The sequence below is a fragment of the Eriocheir sinensis genome, chromosome 17 (assembly GCF_024679095.1).
Source record: "Eriocheir sinensis breed Jianghai 21 chromosome 17, ASM2467909v1, whole genome shotgun sequence".
In the NCBI taxonomy this organism is placed as follows: domain Eukaryota; kingdom Metazoa; phylum Arthropoda; class Malacostraca; order Decapoda; family Varunidae; genus Eriocheir; species Eriocheir sinensis.
Genome location: NC_066525.1, coordinates 5,757,449 through 5,780,658, shown reverse-complemented (window position 1 = coordinate 5,780,658; position 23,210 = coordinate 5,757,449). Strand labels below are relative to the sequence as shown.

The window sequence follows — 23,210 nt, the reverse complement described above, 5'->3', positions numbered from 1 at the left end:
ATATAACTTGATATGGTTTTGTTGGTGACTGTAAAGCCCTTGTTTGTCTTCCCTATAAATGTCCTTCGGTTATCTTCCTTTACTTTATCTTGTGTGCGTGTGTCAGTAGTGCTCTGTAGCGTTTTCAGTCACGGCCGGCGATGGTTGCGTGTTTTCATAAACTCGACACGCAGCGGGCAAGCCTTCACTCACTCCCTTGACTAACGGTCTGACACCCAACACCAACCTTTGCTCGTGACCGTGAAGGGAGTCACGCTAACATAGTTTCTTTCTCTTAAACTTTGCCAGTTGTAAAAAGAGTTTGGGTTATGGTTGGGATCGAAGTGAGGAAGGAGCGGTGAGGCGGTGCCGGACAAGGGTAAAGAAAAAAATGTTCTTCCTTTATCCTTGGTACTGGAGGTGTGTTGTGCCCAAGGTCTTGTTCGTGACTTCCCTTAACTCCCAAACTCAGAGCCTCGGAAGTCGCCTCCACTCGGGTCAAGTAAGGCCTTACCCCGGCACGCCCCCTTGGCCACCGCCTCCTTGCTCGCCCGGCTTTGTCACACACATCGCCGTGTTCGCGACGAAGTGCATGACTGTAATTGGCCTAAAGACCTAAATTGAAGCACTACTGGAAGTGGGTCAAGGAATATAGTTGTACTACACCTTGGCTTCATCCCGGTGGGGGATGCGACACAAAATTATTTATTCATCCATTATTATTAATATTTGGACGTTTAGTAAGTAAATGAAAGGAGAACGATGACACGGGGTGTGGTGTCTGTCGGAAGAGGGTGCATACATGGTTTCAATCAGTATGTGTAGTACAGTGCACGAATACCAGATGCTGGCGTGTGTGCGCGGCGGGGATGTGTCGCGAGAACCTGACCTGACCCTGGCTCTGTCCCACAGCCAGGGAAGAAACACGCGTGTCTCCGCGGGACTCCTACGGCTCAGAGTCTGTCAAGAAGGACACCACGAGGACAACAACCCTTGTCACCACCGACTACTCCACGCTCGGGCGCCTCAGGAAGAACATCAACGAGCTTGACTCACTCATACACACTCTGGAGGACTCGCAGCAGCCGGGGGCGGCCAGCCGCAGAACCACTACCGAGGTGCGGGAGACTGTCATCCCTGCCAAGGTCACCGAAAAGAAGGCGCCGCCCCCCGCCGCGGCCCCCATCAGCCCAAAGAGCACAAAAAGTTCTATACTTAAAACTACTAAGAGAGAGGAATTTAAGATCGACCCAATGGACACAGCTGTGTCAATAGCGCTGGCCTCGGCCAAGGAAACTACCACCACCGCCACTACAACCAAGAGGACCACAGAGTCCCACATTGGCGAGACGCACCAACCCAAAGTGCCGCGGGGAGAAAGGAGTAAGTGGACGCTGTGTAGAGTGGCTGTGTGGCCCTTGCTGCCCTCCTCGTCCCACGCCTTTTTCCTGTGTCCCTGTAGTAGAGAGGGTCCTAGCCTCGACAGGGAGGTCATACCCTGCGGAACAGCAACCTTTCTCTCTCCAGGTCAAATTAAGGGAGAGGTCAGGTCCCAAGGCAAGGCGTGACCTCCAGCTGCCCTCACCTTGCCCTCACACTGGCCTTGCTACTTTGCCAGACGCTACATTAATGGTTGACATGTTTACCCAGTGTTTAGATTCCTGCTGATTTATTCCCTTTTGTTCATCGTCAGCCAACGCAAAGATAGTGTAGTAACTGTGCGGCGGCAGTGGAGAGTTTGCGTGTGCGTGTGCGTGTGTGTGTGTGTGTGTGTGTGTGTTGTTTGCAGTCTGTCACGTGTGTAATCCCATGTACAGTACTAACTTCTCACCATGACTATATATCGTGTCTCCGTTTAGCTTCGTTCCCTTCACTAGCACTCCTACATACACTCAAGGCCTAGAGATGAGCTTAGAGTACTTATTTAGACCTGCCGTCCACTGGGCCTGATGGGGAGCCGCTGACCACAACTTCTCAAGAGTCAACATCGAGGTCACGTCTCCCTTTCCGGCTCAGTGACAAGCTCTAAAGGGACGCGTAAAGGGAGGCTTTCTAAAACTGCATGTGCGTGTGTTTGTGTGTATACTGGGGGACGGCATGGTGTGTGTGTGTGTGTGTGTGTGTGTGTATGTGTGTGTGTGTGTGTACGCGCGTCGAAACCTGTTGGTGATGGTCCTTCTCTCTCTTGCATATTTTGTGTCACGACTTTTCATAACATAGAGACATTTAATTTTGTTTTCTTGCTCTGTCATAGAAAATTATACCCAGTAACAAAATTCAATAATAAAACCGAGAAAATACTAATCATATCTGACATCGTTCTAACTAGCCTGAAACTAGAACAAGAATTAAGAAACTAGATTGGCAACTAAGAGCATTTAATGGCTTTCAATACAGGACTAATTCAACAACTATTCATATCTGCTACGGTGGAAGGATGAAGCGTAGAGATTGCCCGGGCGTGTTAAGGAGTTTCCGTGCATCCCTTCCTGTGGTTAATCTAAGTCTCCCCTTCGACAGGCACCACCACCACCACGCAGCCCCGCACCAACCTCTCCAACGGCACCACCAGGTCAACAACCGTCTCCAACAAGTACGAGTAAGTAATTTGTCCTCGTGGCTTCGTGTTCTCCCCAGCGTCACAAGGTTGTAGTACTCAGATAATGGGCCGTATTACTAAACTTGTCATCGCCCAAGCACACATATTTGACAAGGCTTTCGTAGGAGTTTTGGGCATTTTCAGAAGTAGTTTTATGACCCTGGTGGTAGTTTGGCCCTTCTTCTGTACCGTGAACCTAAAGAAACACTCATTAGAACGAAATTGATCCTCTCTTTGACCTTTAGAAATACTGATGTGGGAAGCGCAGGTATCTTATAATACCGACCATATATCAGTTTCAGACCCCAAACTATCGAACTCACACCAGTAACGATATTCAGCTAAAGTTATGGTTAGAACCGTTGTTTATTGAAGGTTCTTTTGCAACCGTTATGGGTCAGGAACCGGAAAATAGTGTGCCGAGGGAGATGATTTGGTAACACTTGCTCTCCCTAAAACAAACTCAGGACAACCTTCAGGAAGTCTAGCGAGTCAAAGGGTACCGGTGATTTCTCCTCAATTACGTCTTACTATATACATTTTTCTTTCTCTGGAATTGTATTGAGTCGAGCTATGGTGCCACGTTGCTTTAAGAATGTGTGTGTGTGTGTGTGTGTGTGTGTGTGTGTGTGTGTACAGGGTTAAGGCACCTGAGGCATAATGCGTCTGCCCAACAGGAACGAGGACTTCGATGACCCCAACAAGAGCGGTGAAGTGCGGCGCATCGTGTGGCGCAACAGATTCGAAAAGACCTACGAGGCTCAGGACTCCAGCCACCCCCCGACGGTAAGCTTTTTTTTCTCTTCTTCTCCTTCTGTAGTGTATTTTCCGTTTCCAGACCTATTGCTCACTCGCACCACTCTCGTTCAATGTAACGAGAGAAATCAGAAACGCCTGTACTTGGCTGAGTTGAATGACGAAAAGGTACAGTCTCTCTCCATTCACTGGACATCGTAATTACATTTCAATTCCCTTTTCTCGCTCCTGTGTCATGTCTCTTGAACGCCCCTTCACAGATGAGCATCGAGGAGGAGGCCAGGAGAAGGGAGACGCTCCAGCGGCAGCACCACCACACCTCCACCTCTGCCTCAACCACCTCGACGCTCTCCTCTCCTCCGCAGGTAACCCCTTGCTTACCAGGTCAAGTGCACATACCTCCCAAGCCCCTTAGTTAGGCTGACAGATGTCTGGGAGCCGTTTATTAGCCTCACTAAGGTATTTCCTGCCTCAAAATTACATTACTGACCCTTGCCTTGGCTCAGGGGCGCTCAGGGCGCTCACGGGAAGGCAGCTTTTCCAAAACCGGTGAATGGGTGATTTGATTAATAATAAGTAATCTTAGTGCGGTATAAACACTAGTATTATAATAAGTGCAGTTTACTATAGTAGTGTTTCGTTAACCAGGATTGCTTTGAAGGCGAATGTTACAGATTCATACAGAGGCTAAGTCACTTAATGTGGCAGAAGGAATTGTTCCTTGTAAACAACTGACTACAAATTAAAATAATTTACATTAACAACCTGTCATAACTAAAATTACTATCGGCAAAGTTTAGACTAAATTAATCAACATGTCCCTTGTGAGACTCACTGCACCAGGTATTGGATATTAATATCTGCCACAGTAGTGAGCTAGCATGCGCTGCTCGAGTCAGGGGGCCGAGGGTCTGCCCTGCTCCCTGCCCCCCGCCCCCCCCACCCCCCTGCCCTGCTCGTTCAGAGAGTACAGGAGGCCGTGACTGTCTTGTTACAGCGTGGGCCGGCCTCCCCTCGCCAGCCGCAGCTACAGTGTGCAGTGTACTGGCCAGGTTATGGCGGCGCTCCGCACGTGAGTGACAGCTCAGGGTGGCAAGTCCCTTCCGGCACCTCTCACGCTGGCTCTCGGCCCGGCCTGACCACTCTGCTCCAGTACCTTGCATGGGGCATTGGCCCTTCTCTAGATCCTTGGATTTCTCTCCCTGTAATTCACACTACATGCAGTGTCTGTCGTCTACACGCTCCGTTCATACTACTCTCTAACGTAGCTCCTGAGTGTGTTTAGCAGCATGGTGCTGAGCACTCTAACAGAGCGAGGCCAACCTTAGCGGCATTTTTCACACTTTATTTCACCGCCTCTCACTCGGCCGCAGGGCGACTCGCCTCTTCAGTAGCGACTGTCCAAGCTTAGCCATAGTTGTGATATATATTTTATTCAAATACAGTTTGAGTCATTCACAAGTAACAAAGCTGAATAATTAACCTCAGCCAGGCGACACACTGACAGCCTCACAGGAGAGTCAGGATGGGTCCCATTTGTGTGGTGTTGCCGTGGTGCCCCGCCCACGCCCTTGTCCTGCCCCTCACTCCTCTCCTTGTTGCAGGTCTCTCCAGGGAGCCAGTCCTGGAAGGAACCCATCCCCATGCCAACACCTCCCCAGCTGTCCCCGCGGGAGCCCGGCGTGGCCTACATCTATACATACGGAGGGACTGACACAACGGGCAGGTCTGGCGTGCAGCCTCTGCCACCCCTTAACTATGTGAATGTGCCCAGCGCCCAGTCCGTGCCAGCCAGCGAGGGCGCGCCGTCCCCCACCCCTTCTTCACAGGTCCAGACCCAACCCATCATTTACCACTACTCATACCACTACACCATCCAGCCTGGGCAGCCCCTGCCTGACGGGGCTCCACCTCCTCCTGCAGGGCTTGTTCCTGGCTCGCCTCCGGCCCTCCAAGTGGCGCCCTCCACCCACTCTGCTCAACACTCACACTTGTCACACCACACCCACAGCAACACCCACACCAGCCACGGAGGGCAGCCCAGTCATGTCAGTCCTCCTGTTAAGCCCAGTCAAGTCAGTCCCCCGGAGAGGCCCAGTCAGCCGGGGCAGCCAGGGCATCCCTCGTCCTCCGTTAATTACAATATCCACTCCTACTCGAGTCGAACTGTCAACCGCAGCGACACCACCAGCACGGATCACACCGGCCCACACGGCCCCGGAGGCCCAGGAGGACCACACGGCCCCGGAGGCCCAGGAGGACCATACGGCCCCGGAGGCCCAGGAGGACCATATGGCCCTGGAGGCCCAGGAGGACCGTACGGCCCAGGCAGCCGTCCGATAGATGAGCCTGGCTACCCTAGTAAGCTTCGTGAACCTGGGAGTCCCGACGGCCCCAGTGGCCCTGACGGCCCCGGGCAGCCCGGCCACCCCGGTTCAATATCCATCACCATCAACAAGACCACCACGCGCACCACTCACTCTGGCGGGTACCCCGGCGGCCCTGACGGAGGCGATGTTCCTCCAATCACCTCCACCCCGTACTCTACCCGTGGACGGTCCGTGTCCCCGGAGCCCCGCAGCCCCGGTGGACCCCAGCACGTGAGTTACGTCACTAACGTGTCCAGGACCTCGTACTCAGACTCACTGGAGCGAGTGCGGAAGCCCAAGACACACACGCTGCCGTTCCCGGACACCTCCCCCATCAAGCCCTCGGACAACGGCAAGATTCCTCGCCGCGTGGATGACCTGATGACCTCCTTCTCAGACTCAGAGGTGAGCACCCCTTCTCCACCCCTCCCCTGTCCCGCCTCCTTTGTCCCCTCAATATCCACCTCTGGTTACCCTGTGGCCCGTAACAGTATTCTAAAAACCGCCCTCTAAATAATTTGAATAAACTTAACAATGTTTTCCCCATTTTGCAGCAATACATTACAAGATTAGAGAACGAAATGACCTTGCGCAAACATTCCCCCATTCCGCCGCCTGAGGTAACGCTACAAGCACTAACCCGCGGCCCGACGGTCCACTCTGCCAGGCTCGCCCGAGGCTCCGCACGCAAAATGTTTCTTTAGAAGTCAATTTTTTTCTAACTTCGATTCATTTGATGAAGGCCATACCAAATGACTACAATTATCACTATTATTATTATCATTTAGTATTATAATACCTAATAATAGTAATGATAATGATGAAAATGATAATAACGATAATAGTATTGATAAATATAATCGAACTAGGGTGTGCAGTCTCCCAAGAGTTACAGCCCGAGACCTGTCTGAGCCCCGCCAGGCTGGACCGTCAGTGCCGCCGCCGCTGCCGTCCACCGTCACGACACATTCACCACCACACGTATCACATCTTCATTTCTGTGCTTAGAATAGGAAAATTATGGAAAACACCTTTCTTTCACGATCAAACTCCCATATAGCAGACCGTAAAGACCGACACACACGCACACACACACATCGCAATCCCCACACACACATACACACACACTGAAGGCGGCAGTGGCTTGTGATGACAGGAATAGTTAGCACCACATAGTTAAGTCACCCTGTAGACCACTAGGGAATATTAAGTCCATAGCCAAGCTGACGTGTGTAACAATGTAGCTACTGTCTAGTCTGTCCCTTTGTCGCTTTACCTCGTCTACTTTACATGCACCAGGAGGGCTAAGGCGGCGCCTCTCCCAGCGAACACGCTTTTTAATACACCTTAGACGACGCACGCTGCCTCGCCCTACGCTACCTCTCTGGTGACGACGGCAATGGGGTGATAGGAATTAGGTATAAGCCTGTACACTAATACTTCCGTTAATGCGAAGTTCAGGTTTGTAAGTAAGTCGTTTGTAAGTAGATTGTAAGTAGTTTATAAGTAAGTGTGCAGTGGGAGGAGGGTGTGGGCTGTATGTTTTTGTGTGAGGGAGGATGTTGGGGCTGTATGGAAGGGGAGGGGGCTTGGTTTTGTGTGAGAGGAAGATGGTGGGGCTATATGGAGGGGGAGGGGGCTTGGTTTTGTGTGAGAGGAAGATGGTGGGGCTGTGTGTGGGGGGGAGGGGGCTTGGCTTTGTGTGAGGGGAGGATGGTGGGGCTGTGTACGTGTGTGAAAGAAAGGTGTTGAGGCTTTATGTGTATGGGAAGGGCGGTGGAGTGAGGGTTGCTTGTGTGTGGTGAGGGAAGATTATCTGTAGGCGGAAGACCTCGCTCCTGAAGAAAACAGCGGCTACCCAATGACCAAAAAAGGGAACAATGTTAGAAGAGAAGAGACGACACTGAAGAAAAAAACGTCATATCAAATTTTCAAACTGGGTGATAAGATACACGAGCAATACCGTATATATATAAAAAAAATACTATACCAAACAAAAAAGTAAATTAGACAACACCATTGACTCCATTCCTGCCCCTAACCTGCCAGACGGAACCTAACTCTCCATGTCCCCCGACAGGACGGTCCCCCCGGCGGACCCCCAGCACGCAGTCCAAGACGCGGCGACCTCGCTGACCACGAACCTCTCCTGCCCCACAACAACCAGGTGCGTGTATGTATGTGTGTGTGTGTGTGTGTGTGTGTGTGTGTGTGTGTGTGGAGGTTAGGGGAGGGATGTTCATGGATAGATAGATAAATAGATAGATAGATGGATAGACAGATAGACAGACAGACAGACAGATAGATAGATAGATAGATAAATGGATAAAGGCTACCTCTTGATTTCTACTGTTCCTGCAGGTGGCGGTGCGGGCAGACGCTGACGCCAAGGCGACGGCGGTGGCGGAGGCCAAGGCGGAGCCCTCGACGAACAAGGCGGGGTCGCCAGTGTACTACCCCCCCGGACACGAGCTCTTCCACGAGACAATGCATGTGAGTACTGGACCCATTCTCCCTGCTGTAATTACGCTCTCTTTCCCCTCTCCCTGTCTTTTGTCTTAATGACGTAGCGACACGCTTGATCATCCCAGACGCTAAATTGTCACGTTCTCCTTCTAACAGACTATGACGCTGAAGGAGGGCCGTCGACGAGGAAAGGCCAAGTGGAGGATGGAGCGTGCGGAGGGCTACAAAGAGAGCTCCGCCCACTCCGAGTCCAAGGGCGGCATGGCCATGGTGCCCGTGTGCCTGCCGCTCTGCTGTGGCGCCGCCTGTGTCATCATGTAGGCTGCCAGGCTGCCTCCACGATGCTGGCGGAATCCCATTTTCACTACAAATACGATATTTTTGCTTTGCCTTCATCAACTCACCGAGAATACAAAGCTGGTGCAGTGTACATATTAATATATATTAGTCGCGTTTTTCCATTGGTGATGTGAAGGTTCTTCTAATGACCTTCAGCCACCTCATTGTTGCACCGCTGCGGCGCGCACGGCAGCGCGGTGGGCGCAAGGTGTCCTGTTGGCGTCATTGAAGGAGGCTCCCTTGCCTCGCCACGCCTACACCCGCGGCTCGTCATACACACATTTTGCTTATGTTAGGTGTTCATTGTTATTAAAGATTGTAAGGATGCATTTGTAAACCTATAATATATTCATGTATAGAGTGAACATGCTGATTTGTAATGTTGCAAATGCAACTGAATCTCCTACGAAACCACGTGAACATTTTTCATAGCCTGTTCTGTTGCCTCATTTTGTATGTGCGGCGTGGAAGCGTGACGACATGCCGGACGAGGAATTCCTCGCCCTTTGATTTTACATGAGCGACGTGCGGTCCTGCCCGTGGCACACCGCGGCGGCCACGCAGCGAGGAGCGAGACCAAGAAGCACGCCGCGCCCGGCCCGTGATTACAGTTGTTGGTGTTCGTCGCGTTGGCGCTGCCCGCACCTTGGCAGCGCAGAGTTGTGCCGCCGTTCACGTCGATGCAGCACAGCTCCAGTCAGCGTTCAGCCTGTAGCTTATTCCTGCCCTAACCTGCCAGGCTGCCGAAATGGCAGCACCTACTTGTGCCTTAACAAGCCTTGTTCCCGCGCTGCACACTGCCAGGCGGTGCACGACGCTCGGCTTCCCGCTGTAAAGTCCTCTTTTAGCGCTGGTGCTAAAAGGTTGCCATACATTTTTACAGTTTTAAGTTTTGTGGAAGTTAAACAATGAGTGTAGACAAGCAGTAGATATAATTACTGGTATAGCAGAAGAGAAGTGGATGAAGGGGCAGCGTGGCCGACGCCCCGCCCCAGCACCCCGCCAGGCCGGAGACAACCTTTTGCGCCTTACCGAAGACACTATACCAATTTTGTCACTTATATTTTTTTCGATTATAATATGTGTTAGTTTCCACTAACTGAAATTAATAAAAGAATTGAAACTCTTGAGTTTATGACCACTTCATTGACGGCAGTGATACCCTTCTATTACTACTTCCTTAATTGTAACCTTTCCGCACACAGGTGAACATGAAAACATTGATACATCTCTCCTTACCTTGTAAAAATAAAAGATCTCGGTGGGAAACGATATCTAGCCTCCCGCACTCATGCCCCCTCTAATATATAGACATACATACATACATACAGAGAGAGAGAGAGAGAGAGAGAGAGAGAGAGAGAGAGAGAGAGAGAGAGAGAGAGAGAGAGAGAGAGAGAGAGAGAGACATAGACAAGTTTCCCATATGTCCATATCTCGAAGGTAAACTGGACTGGCTTAAAAGTAACCGGGGATTCCTACGTGGCAGACAGAGATCCCCGATGCATCACGCCACTACAAACAGGTGGTTGGTGATCAAGCCACCTGCTCCTCTCAAGCAAGTATGTCCGTATGTTTACGCTGCCACGGGAGACGACGCAGGAGAACGTTGAGTCACAGGTTTGTCTGTCTGTTATTCCATCCGGGGAAAGGTTGGATCATAGGTCGTCAACGGCGTGCACCAGTTATCGAAAGCTCTGCCGACCTAGGAGCAGTACGGCTGATGCTCTTGCCGGGTTAACCCATTGGATGAGGATTTCCTACAAGAAGACATCACCAAGCTACAGGAGTGGAACAAAAAAAGGGCTGCTCCAATTTAGTGAAGAAAATGTGAGGTCATGCATCTTGGGAGGGGAGATCCAGCATACCAATACCACATGGGAAACACTCCACTACCCACCACAGAGGCACAGAAAGACCTGGAAGCATATGTTACCAGGCTACCAGTGATGGCGAAATCCGTGCCAATCGCAGCGGACGGGTTAGCGTTTCAAACTATTCATAAGCATAATACCTTTGATAATAACGATTTGGGTGTAACGATAAATTTCACACATCAAAATGACAAAAGGAAAGGAAGTAGCAAATTCAGATAACCATTCTACCCTTAACTAGCGAGAAAGTGAAGACGTGAACGAAGTAAGACGGGGATGAGTGAGTGATGAGGAAAATGAAAGTGAAGGTGAGGTGAGGCTGGGAGTGAGAGGGCCGACCACACACCTCCCCGAATCCCACTGACATGAGCGAAGTAAAACAAAGATGAGTTATAGAGATGAGGAAGATAAGAAAGCTAGCTGGTGGCACGGTAAGGCAAGGTGAGGTGAGGTGAGGCTGGGAGTGAGAGTAAGAGGGCCGACCACACACCTCCCCGAATCCCACTGACATGAGCGAAGTAAAACAAAGATGAGTTATAGAGATGAGGAAGATAAGAAAGCTAGCTGGTGGCACGGTAAGGCAAGGTGAGGTAAGGCTGGGAGTGAGAGGGCCGACAACACACTTCCCCGAATCCCACTGACATGAGCGAAGTAAAACAAAGATGAGTTATAGAGATGAGGAAGATAAGAAAGCTAGCTAGTGGCACGGTAAGGCAAGGTGAGGTGAGGCTGGGAGTGAGAGGGCCGACCACACACCTCCCGGAATCTCACTGACATGAGCGAAGAAAGACAAAGATGAGTGATAGAGATGAGGAAGATAAGAGAGCTGGCTGTTGGCACGGTAAGGCAAGGTGAGGTGAGGTGAGGCTGGGAGTGAGAGTGAGAGTAAGAGGGCCGACCACACACCTCCCCGGAACCCACTTCAGGAACAGAGTGAGTCATTGTTCGTCCCCTAAACCTCCTCCCAATGTAAACACGGTGCAGTGACGTCACAGTGCTGTCCCACTGGCTTGAGGGTGGCGTCATCGAGGCCATAACAGCAGGTGCCCCAGGTCCGACGGCGCCACGGCCTACGAGAAAGGTAAGAGCAGTAGGGGGACAGGAAGGCGAAGAAGGGGAAGTTACCAAGCAGACTAGACCAGAAGGGAGACTGAAGGGGGTAAATTGACCTATCTTTTGGCCACTCCTCTAACTCTTTTTAGGAGCAGTGAGTAGCGGGCTTTTTTTCACATTTGTTTCCTTTTTTTATGCCCTTGAACTGACTCCTTGCTGTAAAAAAAAATAATGGAGGGCATCGAAGGGGGAGAGGAAGCAGAGGTGAGGAGGGGAGGAGGAATTCAGGGCATATGGTGAGTGTTTAAATGTAAGGAGGTGACTGTAGCGTGGTAGGCGAGGGAGGAGGAAAGGAGAACGTGGGAGGAAATGGAGGACTTAAAGATGATATGTATTAAACGCCCTGAATCTCTTATTGAGGGAAAAAATGAAAAAGAACGTGACACTTTCATCGACAAGGAAAACACACACACACACACACACACACACACACACACACACACACACACACACACACACACACAAAGGGGTGAATGCAGCACACAATTGACTGAGTGATATCATTATTGGGTGCCCGCAGCTCATCCATGCCCCCATTCATCCATCTCTCTCTCTCTCTCTCTCTCTCTCTCTCTCTCTCTCTCTCTCTCTCTCTCTCTCTATCTATCTATCTATCTATCTATCTCTATCTATCTATCTATCTATCTATCTATCTATCTATCTCTCTATCTATCTATCTATCTTTTTTTTTTAATCAGGGGTATAGTACGAAGAGGAAGTGGGTTAGTGGTGAAGGTGCAGGTGGGAAATAGGAAAGACAGTAGGAGTGTATCTATCTATCTATCTATCTATCTATCTATCTATCTATGTGAATGTAAATAAAAGTGGGGAGGAAAGACATGGTAGGGAAAGTGAAGAGGACGAGGTTAGGGAACGAGACATGAGCGTGAGAGAATGACTCCCCGACACCTTCTCGCGCCCCCAGCATCACCCTGCACTAAGACGTCCCTCGGGCCCTTATCTTCCTCCGCAAGCACCCGCAACACTGACCAAGCCGCTCCATGGTATCATCCCCCCACCCTCCCCTTTCCTTCCCCCTCACTGACCCTGCTGTGCCTCCCTCCCTATACACATGGCTCGTCAACACCACCATCCCTCCCTCCCCCCACCACCCCTCCCTTCCCCCCACCACCCCTCTTTCCTCACAAACACACACAGGATCAGATAAAGAGATGAAGGTGGATTATATCATTTGTTGGAGCAGTTTGGAGTACATTAACATCTGACAGACAAGTGGAGTACGTTGGGAAAGGCCTGTCTTCTGCAATGAACTAGTAATGACATGATGATGATGATGATGATGATGATGATGATATATCCTTAACTGTGTCCGGATTTCCAGTAAGATTTTAAGTTAGTTTCGTTCATCGTTTCTCAAATGTTTGTTTTTTTCTTTCTTTCTTTTCAGGGCCATTTACTGCTCGCCCTTTCGTTTAGATCTATTCATTATTCTAAGCCTTTTTACGAATCCTACAAACTGGTTTTCTCTCGTTTTATGTACCTCTCTCCTCCCGAAATTGACCTCTCTTTTTGACCACTCCCCTGTACTCTATTCAGGAGCAGCAAGTAGCGGGCTTTTTTTTTTCATTATTGTTTTCTTTTTCTCACGCCCTTGAACTGTCTCCTCTGTTAAAAAAAAAAAAAATCAAAAATTACCATGCAGTTCCTTCTTTATAAGCCTGCTTGGTACTAATTTTGGCGTTGAAATCTCCCATGACTATTTAAACGTTAATGATATGCTTCTCATTCGCTGCTTCCACACTTCTGTTGAGCTTCTCTACTTCTGCATCGTTAAAGGTGGACGTTGGTTCAAAAGCCTGGGATATTTTGTGTCTAATCTTTTTGTTCAGCTTGATTACGATTCCTGTTACTTTTCCGCTGACGCTTAGGAGTTCTTGTAAGTTCCCCGCTAGATTCTTGTTAGTCACGAAACCAATTAACCTTTCCTTCCTATCCACAAGACATTTGAAGCCTACAGTGTCTCTAACAAGTCCTTCAAACCTCACGAGACAGCTGTGTTCCCTCTCTCTCTCTCTCTCTCTCTCTGGATTAGCTAGTTTTGTGACCCCCCCTAAGAGCAGCAGCCTCCGTCTCCCTATTTTTTTTCTCCTGCTTTCAACACCCACAGAAAACGGGCTGAGTGTCGGTGCCGGCGCCAACTGATATAAAAGGCAAGGTATGCGGGAGGGAGTGCGGCGCATGTGGGAGAAGCGTCACTTGGGTCACCGTCTGTTCAACCCCCCCCCCCCCTTGGCATGTTCTTAGTTCATGTTTTGGAGAATGTTGTGACTTTGGGTAATGGCCGCGTGGGTGTCCTTAATGGATCGTCGTATCTTAGGTTTTGTCTAGAGGTTTTACAAATTAGCGTTGGGAGGGTGAAAAAAAATTGAATATGTAATTCTGTGAAACGATAAATTTGCAAACAGGTGTGTATGTCTGCATATGTGTGTGTGTGTGTGTGTGTGTGTGTGTGTGTGTGTGTGTGTGTGTGTGTGTGATGAATGAGGGTGTTGTGCGCGCGGGGGGGTGAATGTCCTGCGGCAGGTGTAGGAAGTGGCCGCAGGCAGGAGGGCGCACAGGTAAATGGGACAGGTGGCTGGAGTGGGACTGGTCGCAGCACGGGGCAGGGATGGTGGTGGTGGTGGTGGTAGTGGTGCTAGTGGTGGTGGTGGTGGTGGTATGACCAGACACCTGACACTTTTCTGTGTTCTCCAGAGTGTTCCACAAGTTATCGCCGCCTCTTTACATCTCAGCCCGAGGGCGGAGTTAGGCTCCCCCATAGCCTCGGCCTGCACCGCCCCTCTGGCACGAGTTGATGAAGAACAGAGGGGAGTCGGTTCTGTTTAGTGCAAAAGAAAGCAATGCCCACAAGAGGACCAGCTTGTATGAAAGGAGGAGGCCAGGAGAGAGAGGGAGGTTTGGAGTGGCGGCAGATGGCAGACGTCACTAGAATTCTATCAACATGAAGCCTGTATCTCAAGAACGTTAGGATTCTGGTACAGAAAATCGGTGCAGTCCTTTAAGATGCCCACAGATAACCCTATGAAGTGAAAGGAATTGAATGCGAGGGTTCATCATACAAGTAAAATATGAGACAAACCAGAGGGTGGCGTGGTGCTTCCTTACACGGGCGGGTCTCCAGCACTGCACGATACTCACTCGTTCCCGGCGGCCCGTCATGGCGACCCTGGGCCAGCTGGTCGCTAATAGCCTGTGGTTTGCCTTTGACGCCCTTGACCACCAGAAGACCGGAGCAGTCCCTAAGAGCCAACTAAAGGTAAGGCAGCCCTGAGGGGCGGGAGTAGTCGGTGTTACGCCGCCTCGCCTAACAGGTGTGGGCGGGCGAAGCAGGGCGCCCCGGACCTTCTACCGCCGCGACCTCTTGACACTTGCCCCGTTAGTGAGCTTTTCTTCGGACCCGCGTGGCCTACCCCTTCCTTAAAGGCGGGGTCTGAGTCACTGCTGTGGGCTGTTCTATGGTTGGTGATCCCTGAGTGCCTGTCAGAGGCCAGTGTCTTATGCAGACTTGGAGTGTTGAAGTTGGCCTTGGCATCCCGAGGGACAGGTGTCGTATCACCTTTTGCAGATTAACGAGATTTACGACCCGACCCACTGTGGCGTGACCGCGACCCGCACTCACCAGCTGCCCCACAGGTGCTGGAACCATGAACTGACATTCGTGTTTTATTACGTGGACGTTATAGATCATCATCAGTGTGAGACACGGTCAAGTACTTGGATATTCATTTGAAATATGAGGACTGCTGATGACACCTAACAAAAATTGGATTTCTGTAAATAGTTTATAAAGTATGTTTGAAATTCCATGTCAGTCATCGGCAGCAATTTTTTTTTTTAATTTTTCATGGTGTTACGTCACCATGGCTTCAATTCTGCTATGCCTTTTCCACGAGAATCATGATAATTTTGTGTCATTGTTGAGCGACCATTCCTGCATCATTACTAGCTACACACTGATCTGTGTTGCAGGCAGGCTGGTTGTTCCACCTCACTCCTACGCAGCCTTTGTGTCACTTCATTAACTTCTGAAATATCCTTCGAAAGAAATTCTGATGCAGTCCTTGTTTGCATTCTGCATCCTATTTATTCAAATCAATTCACAGTTACGAAAGTGTTTTTACACCAGCATATCAAGTATTCCCGCGTCCACGCACGGACACACACACACACACACTTGCAAAGTTAACGCTCCCCCGCGGCTACGCACAGCTCCTCTGAGATGTGTGGCCGCCGAGTGACCAGGGCGGCTGCCAGGTGACACTTCCATTGTTAAGAGCTTACACTTCCAACAAGAGAATAACTACAGTCTTGGTGCAATGTTCAAAGACGCACAAAAAATCCACGTGTTGATGAAAAAGAAACAGCGGCGACAGGACAATTATTTTTTTTTAATTTCTTTCCGGGTTTCTGGTCATTGTTATGCTGCTTAAACACACACCGAGAGGCCTCACAACTTTCACTCTTTATAACACCTCCCGACGAACTGTGCCCCACAACAGACATATCCTGGTACAGCTCCAACGCCAGTGCTGCGTGTGACGATGCGACAGATGCTACGGACAGTTTTTATAAGCTCCTTTATCGTATTTATTTCGTATTTATCTCCTCCCGAAATTGACCTATCTTTCGGCCACTCCTCTAACTCTTTATAGGAGCAGTGAGTAGCGGGCTTTTTTTCACATTTGTTACCTTTTTTTATGCCCTTGAATTGACTCTGCTGTAAAAAAAAAAAAATATTGGGTCATTAGAATTCAACATAACAACCCAGCTATGTCAAGGTGCAGAGCTTTAAGATGTGCTCAGATTACATTATATACATAGTCATTTTTTAAGTCAGTATTCATAGACACATCCGCCACTCACATCCTCATTTCCAAAGGTCGATATGGAGACTGATCGGGTTCTCATGAGAGTTTTGTTTCGCGTTCAAGTTATACAACAGAAGCTTTGTCAGACTACCACCAGGGTCATAAAACTACCCATGGAAACGCCCGAGACTCCTGAAAACGAAAGCCTTGTCGAATCTGTGTGCCTGGGCGCCGAAAATGGTTAAGACTGTGGCTCTATATCATACACTGGCGCCTGCATGCACCCACATCATAGCCAATCCCGCGAATCTGAAAACATCCCGCCAATAGGAAGATCAACCTTTGCTCAATTGCCCACGTGAATCCATATCGTTGACCGAATATTGTTGTGGCCATGATTGTACGGAAAATTTTTAAAAGTGTATATATATTTTTTTACAACAAGGGATGCAGCTCGAGGGAAAGAAATAAATACAGGAACAAAAAAAAATCGCTAGACGCAGAACGAGAGGCCGAAAGAGAGGTCCATTTGACTGTACGCAAGATTCTTAAGTGTATGTATATTTTTTTACAACAAGGGAGGCAGCTCGAGGGCAAGAAATAAAGACAGGAACAAAAAAAAAAACGCTAGACGCAGAACGAGAGGCCGAAAGAGAGGTCAATTTTGGGTGGAGGGCAGCGTTGTCAAATTATCGTACTCATCGCATTGCATTTTCGTAGTTTCGGACCGATAACTATGGCAAAAAAGGAAAAGAAAGAGCATCAATAAATAACAGCTTTAACGCTAACTTTAATTTTCTATCGCTATTTGTGCAGGTACGAGAGTTTGAGACTTAAAAATGATAAATACAAAGGGTGAATACGATAATCTGGCAACGCTGGTGGAGAGGTCTCTTTATGCTCTCCTCTTTGGTCTATCTATCCATCTATCTTTCTATCCTTCTATCTATCTATCTATCTATCACACACGCACACATTGATCGAGCCGTTTCTTTCAGGTGCTGACGCAAAATGTTGGGGTTCTGCTTAAGGTCGAGAGGCGGGTTGAGAACTGCATCGCCGAGTACCTCAGCTCCCAGCACCTCACCTTCGAGCAGTACCTGTATTTCCTGACCCATGAAGTAAGTCCTCACGCCCCGCTGCGCATATTAAGGGGCTATTACACTGGGCAAATTTTCCGTGGATCTTCAGTAAAACCATGAATTCCCCTGGCATGGTTCTCCTATTTCCGTGGTTTTCTGACATGTCCACAATCTTCCAAAGCTATGGTAGATTTCACCGAGGGACGACGGTATTACTCACAATCATCAGCAGCAGCAATAACAAGAAACAAATGAGATCCACGCTAGCGGGAATCGTGGTTTGACTGAAGATCCACGGAAAATTTGCCCAGTGTAATAGCCCCTTTAGTGACGCGGGAATCTTTTTGGAGTCGATTTGCTTTATTGGAGGCATCCTAGTAGTCGGGCATTAGATATTTTTCAGTAGGGGAGATTTTTAACCGAACTTATTACTTTTTTCATCAATATTAAGGATAACGAGTTTTGTATGACGTGAGAAAGCTGAACACGGACTCAGGTACCGGTGTGAATGGCCTCTCACTAAGATTTGTACTGTAAACAACGGCTATACGTATGAGCAAGAACACTAAGAATGGAAATCACTAGCCCTGAAATTAACCAAGAAAACCAGGAATGACTAAAACACCAACTGGTCTATTTAAACAGTCACGCACAAGGTCACGCATGTCAATTAACGTGCGTGGAGGCGAAGGCGGTGACGAAGAGTGAATGCATGTAAACAACGGTTGTATATGAATAGGAAAACAAAGAAATAATGAACCGTGAAGATGACCCCGAAAACCAGGATTGATTAACACGAATTTATTTACTTGAAGCGCCACGTATGTTAATTAACGTGTGTGGAGGCGAAGGCGTTGACGAAGGATTAATGCATGTAAGCAACGGGGAAAACTAATGAATGATTAACTCTGAAAATAACCACGAAAACCAGGAATGACTAACACTGATTTAAGGCGTCACAGTCACGTAAGTCAATTAACGTATGTGAGGGCGCAGGCGTTGACGAAAGATTAATGCATGTAAAAAACGGGGAAAACTAACAAATGATTAACTCTGAAAATAACCACAAAAACCAGGAATGTCTAACACTAATTTAAGGCGTCACGATCACGTAAGTCAATTAACGTATGTGGAGGCGAAGGCGCTGACGAGGGGTTTGGCTTCCCAGGTCCTGGCGGAGGTGGACGACGGGTCAACCAGCTACGAGGGCCTGAAGGAGCACCACGACGCCCTGGACCACACCTTCTGGCTGCTGGGCCGCCACACGTTGCTCCAGCGGCACTTCCCTCTCTTCTCCGAGGATGCCGTGTTCAAGCTCTTCAGGATATTTTGTTTATTGGCGGACAAATCCTCGGAAAGAAAAGGACTGATACAGGTACGCACATTTGCTATTTGTGAACGGTTTACTGGTTGCAGGAAGCGCTAACGCACACACACTAAAAATATATCGTTTCGTCATCAGTATCATCATCATCATCATGTGCCACTGTCCCCAGGTGACCCTCAACACAGGTGAGGTGCGGGAGGTGACGCGGCAGCTGGTCATCAGTCTGGGGAGGGAGTGGGACGCCCGGGACTTTAATCAGCTGGCGGCCGTCATCTCGCACTTCACCTTCCCGGTTTTCATCACCTTCCTGGAGGGTCGCTACGCCCAGGACACGGAATCCACGGCGCTGGACAATGCAGTCAATGAAATCTATGGCAACTTTGTGGATCAGATTTTAAAACACGTAAGTTGGTGTGCTTCCAAACGAAATAGTCTGTTGGGTTTAATGTTGTTGACCTGATACTGTCACGTGAGCTTTTTTTCTTATCATGTCTCCCAACAGGGAAAGGTGTACCAGCGCGCCTGGTGGGCCCCAATATGGGTAAAGCGAGATATGGAAGTGCGACCGTGGGCGCTGATAGCTCCCAGCCATAAAGTCAGCCCTAAGTCTGCGGCCCTGTCGGTGGTGCTGGGGCGTGCCTACGTCCCCCTCACCTCCGCCGCCACGGTGCACAACATCCCCGATGAGCCCGGTGCCCGCCACTGCAGGTTCACGCTGTGCCTACAGAGTAACAAACTGGTCCAGCTGGCCGCCACCGACCACAGGTAAGCCTAAGAACATACGACGTGTGATTGTAGGGGAAAAGGGGATGGATAGAAAGAATCATATAAAACGCACATGTCCGTTTACCTTTTAGAAGCAAGAGTGAATGGCTGAGGGCTCTGGACATCGCTATCCACCACTCGGAGGAGCAGCTGCCGTACCACGCCTTGCTGTCGGCGACGAGGAAACACGAGCACGCGGAGGAGGAGGCCAAGGAGACGGCGGAGCGCATCAGACGAGACTCGCAGGCGGACATCATTGAGAACACGCAGGCCGAGCTGATGGCCGAGAAAATGGTAACCTCACGTTGTTACATTTTTTTGTGGTCACGTAATACTGCTTCTTTTTTACATATAAGAGCAATACCAGTGAAATGAATGCAGTGCAGGTCTTCAAATCGAAAATCATTCACTTTCAAGTTTAGATTAAAAGTAATACGTATGTCTCCACTCTTACCACATTGCTCGCTTCGTAGGCGCGCGCGGAGGCAGAAGCAGCCGCGCGGGAGGAGGCAGCGGCTCGCCAGACGGAGGAGAAGAGGGTGCTGGAGCTGCAAACCCTTCGCATCCAGCTGGAAACTTTACTCGAAGAAGAGACTCAAGCTAAACGAGATGAAGAAATCGTGAGGTGTGTAACAGCCCATGTTCAGATTTTCTGGGAACAAGCAAAAATGAATTGACTCTTACTATACACGAATTCATAGGAAAAGTAGAGTACATGATTCAGTGTTTTCTGTTTTTGAAGATTGACTTTAAAATTGAATGCAAGAAAGGGCGCAGCAAAGGATAGCGTACAAAGAATGAGGAATGAGTTCGAAAATACAACGATGCATATTACATTATAGTTAGACCTCAATACTAATTCAAGTTAATGATGTATATATGTAAAGCTAACGACCATGATATGCACGCAGAAACCTACAAGCCCGGGTGCTGAGGGAGGAGTGGGAGAGGCGCGAGGAGCTGGAGCTGCTGCAGGAGGAACAGCGAAGGGTGCTCGAGGAAGAAACCAAAAAGAGGCAGGAATTTGAACGTCAGCAGGAGGAGAAAGACGCACAACTCAGAGGTTAGATTTTCGATTCATATATTTAGGTTAAGCTTATTTTGATTTGGGATTTTTTTATACAAGGATCCCTTCAAAATAACTTACATCTATATAGAAGCACTAAAACCTGTTACTACTTCATTCAGTTATTGTGGTTAAAGCATATTTGAATTTTGGATTAAGATTTTTGCGTTATCTATATAGGATCCCATCAAAATAACTTTCATCGTCCCTCCTCGACCCCAATAACTCCCTTCATATATAGTTATCGTTAAAATGGTTAACTATTGGTGTTTTTTGTCAATAGCTATGGCTCAGAAACCGGTAAATACGAGGCTCTGAGTACGATAATCTGGCATCGGTGCTTACTACTTCTCCATTATGATTCCAGAGGCAGAGAAGAGGCTGAGGAAGCTTGAGAGTGAGCGCCTTCGTCTGGATCACGAGCTGCGGTGCACGAGGGAAAAGATCGTGATGTCTGAGCGGGGCAAGGAGCTCATTGAGGCCAGGATGAAGGTATGAGTCGAGCTAATCACTGTACTTCCTCGGGACTCGATAATGCATTCCGTAATAGATATTCATACTATAAACACCTTTTTTCCTATCCGGAGAAACCTAAATAATTTTCATACTCATACACAGAGGAAGAAAGCGAGAGAGAGGGAGGGATAGACAGACAGACAGACAGACAGACAAAGATAGAAACAGACAGGTAGGGACAGAACAGACAGATAGACGACGGATGGACAGACACACAGACAAAGACAGAAACAGGCAGATACAGAGAGGACAGACAGACAGACGACGGATGGACAGACAGACAGACATGCGGGGACAAAGACAGACAGGCACGGACACAGACAGATCGATAGAAACAGACAGACAGACAGACACAAATAGATAAATGGCTTACAGAGATCCAGACAGACGACGGATGGACAGACAGACAGACATGCGGGGACAAAGACAGACAGGCACGGACACAGACAGATCGATAGAAACAGACAGACAGACAGGCACAAATACATAAATGGCTTACAGAGATCCCATTTTCCTCTCCAGGTCAAAGAAAGGTCACCGCCTGTCCGCACCTACTCCCTCCGCCCCGTCAAGAAGGAGCGCGGGAACATTCCGAAGCGGTCCTCGTCCTTCAACACTCAGGCCGCCAGACTCTTCAAATTCCGATCCAAGAATGAGGAAAGCAACGAAAACGGGAGCGAACATAACAATGGTACCGTGGAAAGTAACTGAAAATGGGACCGTTACACACTTAAACTCCTTTTATTCAGACGTGATACACAAAAATTGATGCTTTACATACGACCGCGCACGCACACAAACACAAAAATAAATTAACACAAACAGCAAACACGTAACTGGTCAATGGAAAGAAGTTCATGGTTGATTGATTTGAGATTCTGCTCTGCCCTCTGCTACTTGTGCCAAAATATCTTAGGTCAACCCAAATGCAACGTGAAAGTGAAGATCCGGGAGCAGCGTGAGCCAGGCAACAAAATATCGCCAGTGTAAAAAAATCCGCCCGACAAGCAATGCCCCGGCCTGTAGGAAGCGTAAAAGGACTCTATACAGGCTTTACGTACAGCTTTTGTCACGTTTTGTGTATATAAAGTGCGCACACACACACACACACACACACACACACACACACACACTTTATCCATCTACTCATTCGCTCATTAGCTTAAACATTTTGTAAGTATGAGTGCAATATTATAGTATCAACCTTGGAAAATCGCATCACAAAAGTCGCTCTACACGTTATGGGAAGTCATGTGTTGTGTCTATTGTCACCAAACGCATTTACTCACGAGTGCTGGTTTACCGCAACGACTGACAAGCAGCGTTGCCAAATTGTCGTACCCATCGAATTGTATTTTCGTAGTTTCTGACCAATAACTATTTCTGACCAATAACTATAGCAAAAAAGCACTTAGAAACATCAATAAATAGGAGTTTTAACGCTAACTTCAATTTTCTATCGTCATTTGTGTAGGTACGAGAGTTTGAGGCTTAAAAAGGATGAATACAATGTGGTGAATACGATAATCTGGCAACCCTGCTGGCAAGTGGTAGGCATGTTGATCAAAAATTCTTGCCATATTTTTATAATTCTCAATATTTGTCTACATTTAGGTTTATAGTGTATGTACATATATATAAAGCAATTTCCGTTATCTGTTTCATACTCATTTGCTTTTTTATATATATAAGTAAAGCTGTGATGAAGAATGACAACGATCGATGCTCCAGGGCTAAAAAAATAACTTGTTTCGCATTTCACTCAAAGCTGTTATTTTGCATTTAAATAAAACTTCAAATCATGCAATTATTTTTCTCTACTTGTGAAAATATCCTTCATTATTCGCTTTCATTATTTGTTTTAACTATTTGGAAGATCATTTTTTCCTACACTTAAAATAATCATTAATGAATCATATGAGTGCAAAACGCTTAATTTAGCCATCGGATACGGATCTTCAATTTTGGATGACACACACACACACACACACACAGAAATAGGCTACACTTACATTTTTTTCCCTTGATGATATTCCAGAAGCCCTTTACTGATGTCCAAATGCCTTGAAGGAGGAGGAGGAAGACAGCGAGGTGGTAGTGATGGAGATAACGGGAAACAGTAGGAAGAAA

General features: G+C 48.3%; 2 protein-coding genes across 11 annotated transcripts in view; both read left to right on the top strand.

Annotated features, from left to right (window-relative positions):
• Positions 1-9,634, top strand: part of LOC126999856 (nascent polypeptide-associated complex subunit alpha, muscle-specific form-like) — an 85,021-nt gene extending 75,387 nt beyond the window's left edge. For 7 of the 10 annotated variants that reach the window (XM_050862922.1, XM_050862926.1, XM_050862929.1 and 4 more), the window contains 9 exons: positions 892-1,362; positions 2,500-2,578; positions 3,256-3,364; positions 3,595-3,699; positions 4,332-4,406; positions 4,939-6,108; positions 7,784-7,870; positions 8,065-8,196; positions 8,326-9,634. In XM_050862922.1, the coding sequence (XP_050718879.1) occupies positions 892-1,362; positions 2,500-2,578; positions 3,256-3,364; positions 3,595-3,699; positions 4,332-4,406; positions 4,939-6,108; positions 7,784-7,870; positions 8,065-8,196; positions 8,326-8,490 (2,393 nt within the window). In that variant the 3' untranslated portion in view covers positions 8,491-9,634. The remainder of the gene's footprint in view (positions 1-891; positions 1,363-2,499; positions 2,579-3,255; positions 3,365-3,594; positions 3,700-4,331; positions 4,407-4,938; positions 6,109-7,783; positions 7,871-8,064; positions 8,197-8,325) is intronic. The other 3 variants (XM_050862930.1, XM_050862932.1, XM_050862927.1) reach the window with 2 other exon arrangements.
• A 4,577-nt stretch (positions 9,635-14,211) lies between these two features.
• LOC126999851 (differentially expressed in FDCP 6-like) lies at positions 14,212-22,461 on the top strand. The gene is made up of 10 exons (XM_050862914.1): positions 14,212-14,772; positions 17,323-17,445; positions 18,575-18,781; positions 18,903-19,136; positions 19,236-19,498; positions 19,591-19,792; positions 19,972-20,123; positions 20,410-20,561; positions 20,932-21,056; positions 21,603-22,461. The coding sequence occupies exons 1-10, from the start codon at positions 14,557-14,559 to the stop codon at positions 21,789-21,791; spliced, it is 1,863 nt and encodes a 620-aa protein (XP_050718871.1). The 5' UTR covers positions 14,212-14,556; the 3' UTR covers positions 21,792-22,461.
• Positions 22,462-23,210: the final 749 nt, after the last annotated feature.

Excerpts from the sequence above, each read along its gene's own strand:
- LOC126999851 (XM_050862914.1), top strand. The coding sequence starts at position 14,557 with ATGCGAGGGTTCATCATACAAGTAAAATATGAGACAAACCAGAGGGTG. Across the intron at positions 19,137-19,235 it reads TGGATCAGATTTTAAAACAC|GGAAAGGTGTACCAGCGCGC; the intron begins GTAAGTTGGTGT and ends GTCTCCCAACAG. Across the intron at positions 21,057-21,602 it reads TCATTGAGGCCAGGATGAAG|GTCAAAGAAAGGTCACCGCC; the intron begins GTATGAGTCGAG and ends TTTCCTCTCCAG.